General features: G+C 45.9%; 1 protein-coding gene across 5 annotated transcripts in view; it reads right to left on the bottom strand.

The window, feature by feature from the left end:
- Positions 1–17118, bottom strand: part of LOC111143870 (intraflagellar transport 122) — a 70502-nt gene that overhangs the window by 17613 nt on the left and 35771 nt on the right. For all 5 annotated transcript variants that reach the window (XR_002640345.1, XM_022497861.1, XM_022497860.1 and 2 more), the window contains 5 exons: positions 16662–16859; positions 11987–12127; positions 8516–8569; positions 4678–4839; positions 385–551 (listed from right to left, as the gene is read on the bottom strand). Coding sequence is in view for 4 of the 5 variants with exons in the window: in XM_022497861.1 (XP_022353569.1) it covers positions 385–551; positions 4678–4839; positions 8516–8569; positions 11987–12127; positions 16662–16859 (722 nt within the window). In the remaining variant the exon portion in view is untranslated. The remainder of the gene's footprint in view (positions 1–384; positions 552–4677; positions 4840–8515; positions 8570–11986; positions 12128–16661; positions 16860–17118) is intronic.

Here is a 17118-nt window from a genome sequence, read left to right as displayed (position 1 = left end):
ATCACCTGGTTCTTGAGCCTTGGTTTCCTCATTTGGAAGCTGGACATGGAAACACCACAAGCTTAGGGTGTGGGGGAGAATCAAATGCCTATAAGATATTGCAATGTCTGGCTCCTACGGAAGGATCAGTGAATGGCAGCTCTAATGCCTGGGTACCTCCCCCTATTTTTCCCCAACCCCTGACCCTTTCCCCAGGGATTCACTAAGCTACTCAAAGGCAGTGACTGCCTTGTTTGATCTCTGTGTCTCCCAAAAACCTAGTTACTATTACATTTGGATTATGTATTTAGAGAAACATTTTTCCCCCCTTGTCAGTCAAAACCAAGAGCTGACATGACATGACATGCTGCCAAATGCTTCCTGGGGCAGGGACTGAAAACCCACGTGTCAACCCAGCCATGGTCGCCGCTGATCTCTATGGCCTTGACGTGCTCTCCTGCTGAGATATACATCTCCACGGCAGCTTTAGGCTCATTGATATTTCTAGCCCAGTCAGCCTGTTTGGTGATTAGCATCTTTGTTTCTTTGGGGTCTCCAGATCCAAGGAAATCCTGAGGAAGCACAACAAACAAAAACACTCCGGATTAGAACTTCCTGCTGCCAGCATTACGTCAGACTGCCGAAAGCTAGAGCAAGGAAGGGCTCTGTTTGGCTGAAGTAGGCATTCAGGATGCAGGAGTGAGCCCATCGCTGTATGGTTGACTGGGGGGCAGTCCCAGGTGTCAGGGAGGAGTGCTCATAGGCTGCCCCACAGGTGCTCCTTGGGAGTATGGGACAGTGTCAAGGACTACAGCCCTGAACGTTTCCTGCCCCTCCCACTAACAGACATTTGTTCTTCAGCTAAACAATACTTTCCGGATTCTTTGGAGTACTGTACACAAACTCTGCAGTGTTGAGATTTTATGATCAGGTTACTTTGTCTCTCTCTCTCATACAGTCAGATATATGAGTGACTATTCCCATATAGTGACTCTACAATCTGGCTGCCTAATTTTGAATATCCAGACCTACAATCTTTATTCAGATAATAGGGATGATACCCACATGCCTTGGAGTGAGGCTAAGCATGTGGTCCCATAAACCTAAATGGACAAAATGAGGTACAGAGTTCTAGGGGAGCCCCTCTGTGCCCTCTCCTCAACTACCACCACACTAGAAGTACTGTTCACATCTGTTTTCTGATTCTGTTCACATTCTGTTGCCTGAACTTAGGGCATCTTCCCATTTGCTTCTCCCCCCATTATGTGCCTAGAGCAGATAAGGACCACAAGTGTTCTTGGTTAGTTACTTTCCAACTGGATGATATCAAATCCTGTTCTGATATCGGGTCTGTAGAGGTGGGGCAGCAGGATGCCATGGGGGTGGTGGGGAGATGGGGGGAAGAGGCCCAGAGGGAACCTGGGAAGGAAGAGGTAACAGGGGGCTTCCCTGACTGGCATCCCATGGCTGGCATCCCTGGGTTAGCCCTTGCATGCGTGAGAAACAGCTTCAGAAAATCACCTCTTTTCAGGATATAGTTACCCCAAATAAATACATGGGAGTTTGCCATAGTTGAGGAAGCTTTGGTGCTGCCATTTTTAAAGGTGGGGCTTTTCAAAAAGGGAAATTAAGAGTGCTTAGAGCCCAGATCTGCATTACTAGTTAGAAGTGGTTTGTCTTAGGAATAATGTACCCTGCAGAGAGTGCACTGTGTCAGCCTCACAAAGTATAAAAAAAGCATTCCTTTCCCCATGATTAGCACTCATTTGTCAGGAAAGTACAGTCAATGTATGCTAAAAACCCACTTGAACAATTAGCTCTCTCTTTTTCCATTTGCTTTCAGGGTAATTGTGTAGCCCCTAAAATAATATATTAGATGGCCTAAGACAACCAACTGTTGTAAGGGGAGGAAAGGGCATCATTTACCCTGATGCTGGGGAGCCAATAAAAGACAGGCCCATCTCGCTGGTCTCTGGTCTCCCTGGAGTTCACACAGGGGAAGAAGCTTAGAAAGCATGCACTGGCAATCTGAAGATGCCTAGTTTAGACCATTATAGACACAGCCTTTACTCTTTTGGCAACTAGTACAACATATACTGTTTATGCAAGTGCAAAGCTGGAAACTCTGCTAACCTGGTTGGTTAAATGAGGCTAGCAGCCAGAGAAAACAGGCATCATAAGAGAACAGAAATGTCCTTCACAGTGAGTGCTCAATGGACTTGGGGTGACTATAGTGAGAAGGGTCAGAGGCCGCGAGCAAGCCATAAATTTGGGTCATCAACAAGGAGATCAGCCAGACACACAGCTCACAGGCTAGAAGGAACCACCTCCAGCCCAATAGCCCAACTCAAGGAGGTCTGACCTAATTGAAGCTGAGTCTAAATGATTCCTTCGAGGCTCAGCAAACTGGGTTTTCAAGGGTTCTTTGGTTCCATGAAGCTAATTTACATGTTATCTGGGGCCACGGCAAAGACTATGTCCTGGAGTGGACAGAAAGAGGCTGTGCTGAGTGATGAATGAGACTAAACAGTGTTCTCATGCTTGGTGATTTTGATAAGGACATACTACATAAGAGTTAAGAGCATTATAATTCCCTTTATCACCATATAAACATGTCACTTATCCGGAAAGCATACAATTTATTTGTACGTGGGAATGTAATTTAAAAATTTTCTGAAAACCAGATTGAATCTTGGGAAGCAATTTTCAAGTAAACAAAAACATGCCATGTTAATAAGCACTGTATTCCACTCCCCCCCGCCCCCCAACATAATGTGTATGTACACATTTCCTCAAAGTCAGACTATTGGGGGGGATTGAAACAGAACCAAATTATTTGGAATTGCGATCAAAAATTAAAACCAAAACAACCCCCAGAATATTTACCTTCATAGAGAAGCAGACCAGATGGAGTGTGTAAGTGGGCTGCATTTCTGGATGGGAGACTGCGGATGCACAAAGCCCACCCAAGGTGTGAGGAGGGGCCTCAGTGTAGGGAGAGGAGTGGGGATCACTGGGGAGAAGCCTGAAGACTAGCCACTCTGTGGTCACACTTAGCTCCTCTCATTTTCCCAGGCTTTCTATAGTTTGGCCTTTGCAAAGGGCTTCCTCATACATTATTTTGTGCAATTCTCAGAAATGAGCTGAGCTATAGCTATGTCACCCTGAGAAGAAAATGGAAGCTCAATAAAGTGAAGAGGCCAGGAAGGACCCACAGGAAGGACCAGGACTCACACCAGCTCACCAAATGTGAAGGTGAGCACCACAGCTGCCTACTGGGAGGTTTCAGAGGCTCCAGGAAAGGCTGCTGGTTCTGAAGAACCACCACATCCTGCCATTCCTAATGCCCAAATTCCACTCCTAGGGATTCAATCCTTTAGTTAGGTTTTGTCCTTAGTTTAAATGTTGTTATTCCCAGGAAAAGACATACTGGTTTAGCTGTTCTCAGTATGAATGCAGTGTTAAATAGTGCGTGTGCGTGTGCATGCGCATGCGCACAGTGGGAGTATCAGGGGAGGGTAAAAAAGTGGAAGAGGACAAAGTGGGGGAACCTCAAGCACTTGGATCTGGGGGATGGGGTGAAGGAACCATCAAGGTGAAGACATAGGCTAGGACCAAGGTGCTCATTTAGATATTAATGACCAGAAACTCTGTATCACATCACAGTCACAGAGATGCAACCTTCAGCCCCATGATCTCACAGGTGGAAGATAAAAGAGCATAACCATCTTTGGGAACAAAAAAGGAGAAGAAAAAATGGGGAAGATTTTCCATCTTGAACTTGTGAGCTAGATAATTACCATTAATAGCCACTAATTGGTTGTGGCTGATGACTCACTTAATAACATTCTGAAGCCTATCCTGACAGTACCGGGAAAGGCAGTTTAACAAAGGCATCTCTGCGGAAGGAAGAGCCTGGTTGCTCAGTGCACCCAAGACTCTTTTCACCTTTCATTAGTCTGAACTACAAATGGCTTGATGGCTGGGCTCCCTAGTGGGACTTGTTCTCCCACAAACCATCAGGAGCCTGCTCTAGGCAAACCCCTGTCATGTACCCAGATCTGCTGGGGACTAACCTTAACAGAAGATCTGCAAATGCAAGGGAAATCACCACCACCACCCATACAGATGCACCCCCGGGGTGACAGGAAGCACACTGTGCTAGTACTGGAAGGAAGGGACTTTGTCATGGTGTCTCCAAAGCACAGTCAAGAGCCTAGTACCAATAAGAGAGCCGGCCCTTAGGAAACCTTGGGTGAAGTGAACCATACTGTCCCGTATAACAATGATAGAACCAACTTGTACCTGAGAATACTGAATCTCAATGGCTTCTACAAAGGTTTGAGAGAATTTGTGGGAGAAAGACCTGAAGCCCTGAACCCTGAACACTTAATGAAAGGATCATGCTGGTTCAGGTTCACTCTTCAGATAGTCCATCCAGCTCTGTCACTGACAAAGGTCTGAACTGTCATACTCTCTTGTCCCTCTGATGTCAGCCTAACAGCTGAGTTTTAGGCCAGCTTAAACCAGTGGCCATTGATGGTTCCTTTGTTTGCCAGTTTGCCCAAACCCTTTCTAACAAGGCAGTTGCTATTTTCCATCCATATCACTTCTTGGGGTAAACACCTTGGGCAGCACAGTGTTAGAACACTGGTGGGTTCCATGTTGCAGCTTGGGCCCAGGATGTGGCTGGATTACCTTGGCATACTCAAACATGCGGAGGTCGGTGTACATGTCGAGTGCGAGGTTCTCGTGTCCACTCCTCTTATACAGTTTGGCGGCTTCATGGAACTTCCCCTGGTAGGAAAACACATCTGCCAGAAACAGGTCATTGTTGGTCTCTCCCCGCTTCTTCCTCTCCTGGAAAAATTAGAAGCACAGGAAATAGCCTCTGCAGCCATGGCAGGAAGCAGCCTTTACAAAGGTTAGATGTTGCTATTTCAAGTTAAGCCCCTGGGCCTTTCTGCTGGAATCTCCATTTGGCTCCTGGGCTGTTGTGTCTCTCACCTAGGTTTCTGGTGGGAATGCCTGACAACAAAAGCAGATTTTTTTCCCAGATGAATGAAGATCAAAAGTAATGCAAACTTTTGTTTGTTTAATGGAAATTCCTCAGGGCTGCTTTCTTGTATATTCTTCCAAGGAAACAACTGTATAGTTAGGATTGTGTGTATTTTTTGGTAAGATTTATTTATTTTAGAGAGCAGGAGTGTGCATGCATGCAAGTGGGGAGGGGCGGAGAGGGAGAGAGACATAAAGAGAATCTCAAGCAGACTCCTTGATGAGCACAGAGCCAGATGCAGGGCTCTATCTCACTGTCCATGAGATCATGACCTGAGCTGAAATCAGAAGTTGGGCGCTTAACCAACTGAGCCACCCAGGTGCCCTTACATGGTGTGTATTATCCACTTGTTGGTGGCTCCTAAGCTCCCAAGATCTCTCATGTCCCCAGGCCTGCTTTAGCCGAGCTGTGACCCATGATAATGCAGACAAGCAAAAGTTTAGGGTCTCTTCCCAAGAGGGAGACTAACAAAACAGGATAATGAGCCTTCATACGCCCCTGTCTCTAAAGAGAAGGTGAGTCACATGCTGAGCATCCACTAGGTGCTGGTTATTTACCTCCCACAAGGACCCAAGTGTGAGTGGTACCACCCAAGTGTCACACTGAAGGAAGCTGAGATTCAGAAGAGAAGCAGGTCAGGATCATACAGAGCCGGCATTTGGATTCAGTCTGTCTGACTCTAGATGCTCTTTGTACCACATAATACCACCTTCGGAAACAAGTGACAGTCCCCAACAACATACCTGCATACACACACACACACAGATGAGCTGCACTGAAGATGAAGAGAAGGAACTGGCATACTCCTTCCTTCCATGTTAGGGAACATTCATTAGTCTACAGCTCAAGTATTTGTAAACACTCAATAGCACCCAATCTCTCATCCCCAGCAGTTTCCTTTTGCTCGTTTTCTAGCAAGTGTATCACAGTGAAGGAAGATGAGACATTTAATCAAACTCCCAGACAAGCTGGTGACGTTTTAACAGCTGGAGGCAACATGCTTTCCCACTGACAGAAATAATTTTTTAAAAACCCAAAAAATCCCAAAAAAAGCAATAACACCCCCCCCATAGTTTGGACTAATCAGTCAAAAACACCTAACTCCTAATTACAAGGAGTGAATCAAAATCTTGCAGTGAAATTAAAAAAAATAGGTTTCACTAGGCATGGAATTTAGGCGTAGGCCACAGAATACCACCATGATCAGTAGAAATGATTTACATATATTCAATATGTATGTAGCCATATGGGCAGATTCTCTTCCTCCTGCTATCAGTATAGTTATATCTCCCCTACCCCCAAGGAGCCTAGCAAGGAACCTTGGTTCTCTGGAATAATGCCAAATGCCCAGAAGCTACTAAGGCCTCAGCGCAGCCAAAATGGATCATCACTTGAAAGCAGTTTGCTCTTTTTCAAAAGACAATTCTTACAAGTTTAACCAACTACCTAGCTCATAGCACACCAGAAGAACTAGTAAGACAGGACCTCAGTTAAGACATGATAAATGGTGAGCAGTGGTCTTCACAGAGGTCAGTTACTTTTACATAGAGAACATGTCCCATGGCTTCAGGTTAAGGCCCCTAAAACCAGACCAGTGAATTTCCAAATGCCAGCCCCTGAGAGTAAGCAGTACTGGGCATGACTAGTAGACGGCTCTTCACACATGCATTTAAGTAAGCAACTGAAGTTACAGATGCTCCCTATGACAGTACTGGGGGAGAGGGCAGGTGGGGAGGGTGTGCATCAGAAGCAACTTCTTAGATAGCAATATGGCGTCAAGTAAAGATAGCTTGAGCTTGGGAATTAGACAGAAGTGGCTTTGAGTTCCAACCAAGCTTTTGCCTATGGACCCTTGGGGACGTGACATAGCCTTTCTAAGCCTTAATTTCATTATTTATCAAATAGGAATAAGACAGTATTTGTGCTTCATTAAGTCAGTGTGAGGATTTAAAATACAGCTGACCCTTGAGCAACACGAGTTTTAGGGGCACTGACACCCACACAGTTGAAAATCGAGGCATAACTTTGGGCTCCCCAAAATTTAACTACTAATAGCCTGCTGTTGAATAGAAGCCTTACTGATAACATAACCAGTTGAGTAACACAGATTTTGTGTTGCATGTATTATATATATCACATTCTTACAATAAAGTAAGCTAGAGAAAAGAAGATATGTATTTTTTAAAAGATTTTATTTTAAAGTAATTTCTACTCCCAATGTGAGGCTCAAACTTACAACCCCAACATCAAGAGTCACCTGCTCTACTGACTGAGCCAGCCAGGTGCCCCAAGAAAATATTATTAAGAAAATCAAATAGGATGCCTGGGTAGCTCAGTCAGTTAAGCATCTGCCTTCGGCTCAGGTCATGATCCCAGGGTCCTGGGATGGAGCCCCATATCCGGCTCCCTGCTCTACGGCCAGGGGCGGGGGCGGTTGCTTCTCCCTCTCCCTCTGCCTGCTGCTCTCCCTCCTTGTGTGCTCTCTCTCTCTCTCTATGTCAAATAAATAAATAAAATCTTTAAAAAGAAAAGAAAATCATATAGAAGAGAAAATACATTTACAGTACTGCTGTATTTATCAAAAACAATCCGCAAATTAGGTGGACCTATGCAGTTCAAACCCATGTTGTTCCAGGGTTAACTGCAGTGTATGCACTGATCATGCATGGCGCAGAGAGCAGGCACTCAACAAGTGGTGACTATTCCTCAGCTGAGCAGTCTGTGAGCTCCTGCAGTCCTCTCTTCCACTCATCTCTGCCCACAAGACTCAGTACAAGGCTTGGCCCATGACAGGTGTTTATTATTCTGAACTGAATTACAGGGACAAGACATTTGCTGATTTCCTCCCTGATTCCATATGGGAATTCAAATGTATCTCGCATTCTCTTAGCCTCACAATAAATCTGCTCAGGAGAAAAAATATGTACGCCTTTTTACAGACAGTCACAGGAATTAAGAGTATTATCTACAGTTACCCAGCAAATGGTGCTCACAGAGCCAGCCTCTTTAGCCCACTCCAATCCACATGCGCCCTCCCCAGGTCCCACTGCCGTGGGCAGGGAGCAGATCATGTGCATTTGGGAAATGCTTCCTACACTGGCATATTGTTAGAGCCCTAGAGGATGGTAACCACCTAAAAACCACTGCAGGTATGAAAACCAGTTGTTGATTTAGTCCTCTCAGCAACCCTGGGAAATCGACCCATTTCAGATAGAAAACAAAACTCGGAGAAATTAGGGACCCAACTGCCTCGCCCGCCCCACTACCAAGTGACAAACTGCACTCCTTGCTTCCATGTGCTATCTCCCTGACCCACAGCATTTTGTATCCCCAGAGCAAGGCTGTGGCCCAAATGCCCAGACTCCAGTGGGCTCTAGTTATGTGCCTTCAAGGCTCTCATCTGCTAGAAGAGCTCCCTATAAGCCACTGATAGTGAGTCTGCACTTTCTTGAGAAAGAACAACATTTTGTCTTTTACCTCAATGCTGTTGATGAGCTCTAAATATCGGAGGTCTTGTACTCTGGTGAAAGCCTACAGGGGAAGAAATAAAAGAATGAAGTCAGCTGCTTTCTGGGCTTCAAAAGTGGGTGATTGGCTGGGGGTGGGAAGTCAAGCTTTAGAAAGTAAGCCAGTGAAGAGGGAAAAGAAGCAAGCATTGATTAATTGCCATGTGTTCAGGAGGGTTATACCACCCAGTGAGGCACGGCTTTATCCCTGGGATTAGTCCACACAAAGAATAGCAAAGAAGTCCTGGTTGCATCAATCACTTTGGGATTAGGTAAAACAAAACTATGATACTGCAGTCTGTGATGTGGCCTGCTTGGAGCACTCTCTATGCAAAAGAGAAGAACAGGGCAGTCTGATGCTCTGAGGCAGTGTCATCAGAGTGGGAGTGGGGAAGATGTACTGACTGAGCAGAGACTGCTATACATCTTGGTGACTGGGACGGAAAGCAGGAGACAGCTATGCTTACCAACAGTGCATAAATACAAGGCACCGAGAGCCCACAGTACCAGCACAGAGGAAGAGGAGGAGGGGAAAGCTGAGAAGGAATAAAGATGGTTTCTGGAAGGGAGGGGGAGGTTAGGGAATAAATCACTCCACGTCCCTGGAAGGCAAACTCTTACGTAAATCTTAAAAGTATGGCTCTTGCCTTGGACTCACAGTAAAGCTAAAGACTTTAACCCATGGGCTGCTAGAAGTTTCTAGGCAGCCTTTCTCAGGAAGATTGGTGTTAGTTAAATCTCTTTTGGTGCTTTCTAACTCTGCAAGGGGTTTAGAGGAATAAAACCCACAATGTCAGGCTGATCTTCACGTAGCTTTGCTGTCAATGTTTCTACCCAGGTGTGCTGCTTTACAATGTCCTATTTGAAATGGGCTGACACACACCTAGAGGAAGCAGCAGGTCTAGGAGTCCCTGAATATGAAATGTTGAAGAACCACCCTGGCCACTTGCAGCCTCTACATCGCTGCATGACATCCCCCATCCCCAAAAGACTTGAGGAAATGAGCAGGTCATCTGGCCTCCGGCTACCTCACAGATGACCCAATTCACAGATGAACCCAATGGTTCATGCTGCAGAGCAGCCATCCTGTCAGGGACTGGGGATCCAGAGGTGAATATGACCTATCCCCCGCCCCATTCAGGGGTCCATGTTCTCAGAGGGGAGGCAGATAGATTAAACAGATCACTGAATCTCCATGAGCTAAGAGTATGAACTAGATACCCCAAGAACACCAATTCACTCTCTGAGCACAGGTAGTGGCAGAAGCCAGATTAAGAAGAGCATCACAGAGTAGGAACGGGCAAATGGGTATTCCTGAAGAGGGATTTTGAAAGGGTAAGGTAGGCATCACATGAGCAAAGGAAGGCCAAAAGCACTTGTGTTCCCTGATGGAGGTCTTATAAGCTATTTTCTAGATCTGGGCTTCCTTAAAGCAAAAGGAAAGGGGAAACCTGGAATATCTGGCAAAGGGGCAAAGAGGAAAGGAGCATTCCAGGTGTCATTCCTAGCTCTGAGATTTTCCAACTAAGGGCCCCTGAACCTATTTCTTCCCTGTCTCTAGGCTCCCGATGTCTGCCTTATGGAAAGGGGCAAACTAGCTATGCCTTCTCCAAGTTCTTTCTAGTTCTGCTCTGCTAGGATTCTAGGATTTGACACTTTAAGAAATCTGTTTCTGAGTTCCTTCGACCCTCACACATTCTGCAGAGTCAGGGGTGCCCTGGTCAGCGTGGTCAGAGTCACGAGGCCCATGAATAACCTCAGCAGAGGGAAGTGTGGGAACAGGGAAGCATCTGCAGTTCCGTTCACCATGGCCATCCTGGGCGCTAAGCAGCGCTCCCCTGCCATCTAGTGGGAACACCAGTTTATTGTTGGAACCACTATACCTCTCGTGTGCCTGAGTGACTTGGCAAAGCAGAAAAAGAAAGGCTGGGGATTTGGAATTTGGATAAAATAATCAAGCTCTAGTCTATGGTCAAAATCTTGTGGCTTTAATACAATAATTTCTATTCTCAGGGAGTGTTTGGGGAATACATGCTGCGAATTAGTGTTAAACAAATGAAGGGTTATTCCAGTTTTGATCCATTCAAACATTTGCTGAGTAGTCAACCCCATGCTGGCTGAAATAAGCTCAGATAGGTGTTTAGTTCTTGGGTGTGAGGATATGACAATCTCTAAGGAAGACTTTACATTTCATTCCAGGCTGAAAACAAATAAAACATAGTCAAGAAATACTTTGTTATTCTTCATTCCTCCTGACATTTTGGTAGGGGAGGGGGCAGGAGAGGGAAGCTCCCTCCCTAGAATGCTTCCTCCCACCTCTGAATTCTTACAGCCCTCCTCTATGACCAGTTTTCTGATGCGTAGTTGACATAAGAATATAATTAAATAACAGCAATTTTACTTGTTTTAATAACAGCTAGCATTTGTATAACCATTGCTAGTTCTGGAAGCCCTTTTACAATGTGGTAGTTGAGCTTAATGACCCTGTGTCAGGAAGACAGGGCAGTTAGCATTTTCACCATCTCCACTGCAGACATGGGAGGATGGAGTCTATAAGAGAAGTGGCTGGCATGGGGTCATCCAGCCCATACACAGAAGAGCTGGTATCTGGCCTTGGTTTCTCTCTCATGCCTAAAGTCTTGACCTAGCATAGGGTGGGCATCACATACCCCTGCAATTCCTTCCCTGCATGCTCAGTAATATAAGCAAAAGAGTCTATGATCAACTGGCTCTGGGAGATAAAGAGAGAAGGGAAAAGTAGAGGAAAGAGAGTTGAAGGCCATTCCTTTCCTCCACCTCAGGTTCTAGATGAAAACCCAATTAAGAGCTGGGCTTTTTCTGATGTGTGGCAAGGGGTCCAATGTTGTCAGCCTTTCTGTAGTTTTAATATACTGGCCAGGAAATGACACCATGATCGAAGCCATGAAGGTATGTGGGGAGTGACACTGCTGTCAGAATCAGAGAGCTCGACCATCTCTTTGATCATACCTAGCAGGGTACAAAGAAAAACAGCACTGTGTAATAAATGGCTAATACCAGTAAGTGCTCATACCAATAATAAAAGCTACCCTTTATTGCATCCCTATTATATGCCATGCTTTCAGCTAGGTGCTCTACCTAATGACAGCTAATAAGGGTGACAGCTAGATACTATCAGATGTTTCTCCTGTATCAGGCTTTATAGACATTACCACATTAGACCCTTAGAACTTTGTAAGGATGGGGTCAATCATCACCCTAATTTTATAAATGAGCAACCTTAGAAATGAGTTACTGGCCCAGACTCAGGAGTAGCTGAGCTGACATCTGAATCCAGGCCAGTCTATCTCCAGAGCTCACTACAGTATGCGTCTGCCTCTTCGTATGTCACCTGGAGTCCCTTTTGCCTCCTCATGGGACCCTCTAAGGGTCAGATTCCAGCTCAGGCTGACTAGATGCTTACCTTCTTTGCTGTTTCAAACTCTAATCCTTCTAAAGCTTCCATAGCCAACTCACGCCAGTCAGTGTCTGTCACCCCCAAGCAAGCAATCTGGTAGGCTTCTTTGAACATTTTCCTATCCAGGTACTGGTACATCGGAGCAGACTGCAGGATTTCATCAAAAGGAAAGAATTGTTTTCAGAGCAATGGAAAGAACCAGATTCACGCAAAGCCTGACTCCAGATGTGTGTCACTGACTCAATTATAAATGCCCACAGAGAAACACCATAAAGATTAATCAGTGCTCTTCTCACGCCACACACACCACGTGCCTTCCAGTCACAAGCCCCTTTCATAACCAAAACATAGTGTTCAGCAGCACAAACGTTCCGTCCTTCACTCTACCACCAACTTTCCCCACCGCCAGGTCTGCTTTACCACAAGATATCACCCGTGTCTAGAATGCCCTTGCTCCTCCTCACCCTCTGGGAAATACCTATTGGGCTCTGAAGGCCCTGTTAAAATGTCACTTCCTCTGGAAAGTCTTCACTGACCCCTCAAGGAAAGGAGTCTGAGTTTTCTCTGCCTTTTATCCAGATCTCAGTTGTGCTCTAATTAAAGCCCCTCTCCCCAAGTATGGGAACAACCTGAGGGTAGTGGTGGGGTTGTACTAACCTCCCCCAGCAGGCCCTCAGTCTAAGTTTGCTGGAGGAAGGAACAACCTTACTGTGAGGAAGGGATTTAAGGATGGCCTCTTACAAAGGGCTGAGAAACCATCTTACCCAAGAAACCTAAGTGATTTGCTTCAGGTTACCCGGAAAGGCACACCTGTCTGAGTTCCCTGGAGCTGGGAACCTTCCTGCTTCCAGATGGGGCTGCCTCACTGTGATACCTGTGAATGGTTCCTAATAAATTCTCTTCTTAGGTTTACACACTCCTTTTGGATCTGTCCCAACAGGTCTGTGTGGCAGGTTATCAGTCCCTGACTATAGTCTGAGGACTGAGAAGTAGCACAGGGAAGACCTGGGGCTGGAGCCTGGGGTCAGCTGACTCTGGGTTCTGAGCACTTTCCTGGCACTTGGGTATGGGGTATGTGTATGTGCGTATACATGAGAACAAGTCTGATCTGTGTCTGCCATCCTGAATAACCCAAGGCCCTACCCTTGTTTTAGGCCAGTGTGCTGAAGGGAAGAACTGAATCTCTCCCAGACAGTAGAGATCAATCAACCAGTACCTCATGCTAATGGTTCCCAAATGTGAAGCTGGGAGTGCTGTTTTCTCCATTCGGGGCCTTTATCTTTGAACTTTCCTGTCTCATTTTTTAGCTTTTGAGTTGAAGGATTTCTTCTTCTTTCTTAGGCCATTCTGCCCTCTTACAGCAAGATGTGGCTGCTTTGGAGTGCTCATCTTTTCTCCCATACCATTCCACCTACCCTTCCTCTATTTAGTGGGATTGCAGGGTATGGACAGGGGAAAAGCTGAGCCAGAACCCAGGCCTAAGCTCAGCCACATCCTAGCTGTGTACTTTTTTGGGGGGTAAACTGATTAACTTCTGTTTAAATGCCCTGACCAGCTCGTAGGATACCTGAGGCAAACAAGAGACATGCTCAGTACCTCCACTGTATTTTCTCAGTACCAACTCCTTGCATCTCCCCAACTCTCCAGACTTGTTCCTACCCCTAACTTTCCCCTGTCTCAAACAACCTCCCTGCTCCTCTCTGACTTCCCAGACCTTTCAGGGCTCAGATCAAGTGTCACCATCTCCTGGAAGCTTTCTCAAACTCCCCATGCATAATGAACTCTCCTTTCTGAACTCTTTTAGTGAGCACCCTCAGTTCCAATTTAGTTCTGTTTTGTAGTGTTTACTGCTTTACGATGGTTAATAACAGTAGGAATTGGGCCAGACAAAACCTGAAAGATAGGTTTATTTAACTGCACAGAAAAGAAGTAAGTCCCCAAAGAGTGAAAGGAGTTGCTCAAGATCACAGCTGGTTCAGGCGGCAGAGTCAGAACTCAAAGCCAGTGTTCTTTTCCCTAAACTGCACAACTTCTTGCCATGCTGAATGCCCTGTGAGACTGGAATGGGGACTTGGACAGGCACATCAGAATCGAGGATACGATGAATGGTTAACATTTGGGCTTGCTTGGGAGGCACAATCTGAGAGTGGGAGTTTTAAAAATATCCTAACTGAACAAATGCCCTCTGAGTTCTACTTTATCTCACTGTTGCATTCCAAGCATGAAGTCACCAACCGCCCGAGAAGCCTGACTAGGGCTTGCCGCCCTACTTGGCAGCTCTGACAAACCAGTTCTTGCACAAGATGATGTAAATTTCAAAAGGAAACCAGAAATCCCCAGAGTGGTTCTGATGCTTTCTCCCTCCTCTCTAGGCCAAAACCACAGGATGGCTGGAGGCAGAGGCAACAGATAAATAGCCTTTGTCTTAGGCTGCCTCTCCTAACCCTTGGCAGTTCTGACCCTGCTGCATCAGCAGGATGGGCTTGGTGAAGCCATGAGGATGGGGGGGACTGGACGGGGACTCTGGCTTCTGAATTGTAAAGGCTTGTCAGTGGAAGCCCCAGGCCACCCCTCTGGCTCCTCTTGGCCTGCCAAAGTCAGGAACAGCAAACTGCATTTATCTTTGAGGTCAGGATGGCAGTCTTGGGAGAAAAACTTTTAATCAGCATAGCCTGTTTGGCATGATTAAGGAAGACTGGATTTCTGGTGGATGTGGTGCATGGGTTTGGGATGGGGAGCAGATGAGGACTACAAGGAAACAGTCCAGCAAGGGCTGTTCTTGCCCCTCCTCCTCCTGCCACTTCCACCCACCTCTCTCCCTTCTTTCTTTCTGTTTCTTTTTCCTCAGGTCTGAATTCCACTAACATTTATTGAATAACTGCTCTGTGTCAGGCACTAATGATTTCTTCACAAATGAATAACAAGTACCATCAGCTTAGAGGAAAAAGCGGACCCCAGCCCCAGCCTTTACAAGAAGCCAACTCAGGCTTTCAATGACTGTGAAGGTGGGGAGATCCTGGCTGGGCTGAGGACAGAGGATCTCACTGTCCTCCCAGCCCTTCGAACCTTCTCTGAAGCCCCTCAATAAAATGCCCTCCACCCACATCCAGAAAAATGAAGTTCAAGGGCAATCTAGAAACATGTCTAAAAATATCTCAAATGTACATAACCTTTTATCCAACAATTTCACTTCAAGGAATTCACACCAAGACGCTAAGGTGGGCTAGGTACAAAGACTTGGCAAGAAAGATGCTATCTACAACAGCAAAAAAGCAGTAAGTAGCGAAAATGTCCAATGAAAGGTACTGGTTGAGTAAGCTGTGGAACATCTATGTGATAAGATAAAAAGCAGTCATTAAAAACAATGTGGAGGTGGGGACAGCAGGGAGGCGGGTGTGGTTATAATAAAAGGGCAACCCAACATCAGAGATCTCATGGGTTGGTGGCGGTAGTGACAAGAACCTACGCAGGTGAAACATTTGTTCTGTAGTTTTGCATACTGTTAGCAATGGGTAAGCTGGGCAAGTTGTACAAAGGATCTCTGTATGATTTCTTACAACTATAGGTCAATCTACAGTCATCTTAGTATTTTTAAAATGCTAGAAGTACATTTACTGAGGTGGAGTCATGCTTCCAGTAGACCGCCGAGAGAAAAAGCCACACTGCTAGCTGATGGCCAATAATTCATACAAAGTGATGGGTCTGCAATATGTACATGTTAGGTGAAATTGGAAATGGCAATAAAGGACAGTGATTAAAAATCCCTCTTGTTTGTGGTCCACATTCAGTAAAGGAAGTACAGTAAATCAGGTTTCATTTATAGGAGCAATATTTATAGATAAGAATCACAAAACAATTATTTACAGTAGATTCCACTTTTGTTTAAAATGTTCATATAAAATTGTGTACTTGTAATTGTATATTCTGTATATATTACATATACATACAGAAAAGGCCTGGGCGGGTATGTTCTAAATGTTTAAGACCAATTCCCTCTTGAGGTTGGGATTCTGAGGGCTAAGCCTCTCCTTCGTGCTTGTCTCCACTTTATGGCAGTTCCACAGTGAGAATGATTCACTTGGGGAGCAGACAGGCAGCTGGGACAGCTGGGACTAGGCCAGCCCTGACTTGGGTTGCTAATCTCTGCCCTCCCATCTATGTTTCTGCCCTCCCGTTTGTGGTTCCAGGCCCCCATTACTGTTCTGGCCTCCTACTTGAGGTACTTGTGGTTCCTAAGACCTCAGGCCCCTTCCCCATCCCACCCATATCCTCTTTCTCTCACACACACCACCCCCGCTCTTGCACCTGTACATACACCCAGCCACACTCCCAGCTTTGCTGGCTTACTCCACTCTGCCCCATGCACAGCTCTCAGTGAAACACACTCTGAAGACAGACAACCCTGAATACCCTCCCTGTCCCAACCAGGAAAGGGGGATCAGAAAGAAATGGAGGCTCAGTGAGGTGGAGCTGTTTGGCCAAAAACATACAGGTTGTACAGGGTGGACACAGGGTTTCAGGTTCTAGTCCAGAGTACCTTCCATGACATCATAGCTGCAATTCATCTCTCTTCCCTCTCCCCTCACCATTCATCCCCCAACCCAATGCATCTGTGAGGGGCCTGGCTTTCCTGGTCTTGCCCTGCCACTCACTGCTGACAGCTGACAAGCGCTCCGGTTACCTGTGGCACCTCCACAGCCGACATGGAGAAGACATGGAGGCAGAAGATCTTGGAGCCATTGTAGCCCACCACAAAGCCCTGTAGCTTCTGCTGGTGCACGGGGAAGGTGCTGGCTTTGATGTTGAGGTAGCCTCCTCCTGAGAAGCAGAGCATGTCCTCACACTGGGTATTCCAGGCCACGCTGTTAGCATTTGGTTCCTGAGGGACAGGGATAGTGAGGACCCTGTGACAACCCCCTGGCTTTTGATACCATTCCTGCACTCAGTCAAGCACTCTTTCTAAAGCCTGAATCACACTAAATCGCTAACAGTGGGAGGGGGGAAGCGAGGAAATGGGAACTAGAAGAAAAGGATAGAAGCACAGAGGCAAAATCCTCTATGCACTTGTTTATGTTAGAAATGTTTTAAATAAACATTACTTTCAAAAAAATTATTATCCCAAATATTAATTAATATTT

The sequence above is a fragment of the Enhydra lutris genome, unplaced genomic scaffold, assembly GCF_002288905.1.
Source record: "Enhydra lutris kenyoni isolate GAN:26980312 unplaced genomic scaffold, ASM228890v2 scaffoldscaffold10, whole genome shotgun sequence".
NCBI lineage: Eukaryota > Metazoa > Chordata > Mammalia > Carnivora > Mustelidae > Enhydra > Enhydra lutris.
The sequence above is the reverse complement of the archived record's forward strand: the minus strand, read 5'-3'. Positions and strand labels throughout refer to the sequence as shown.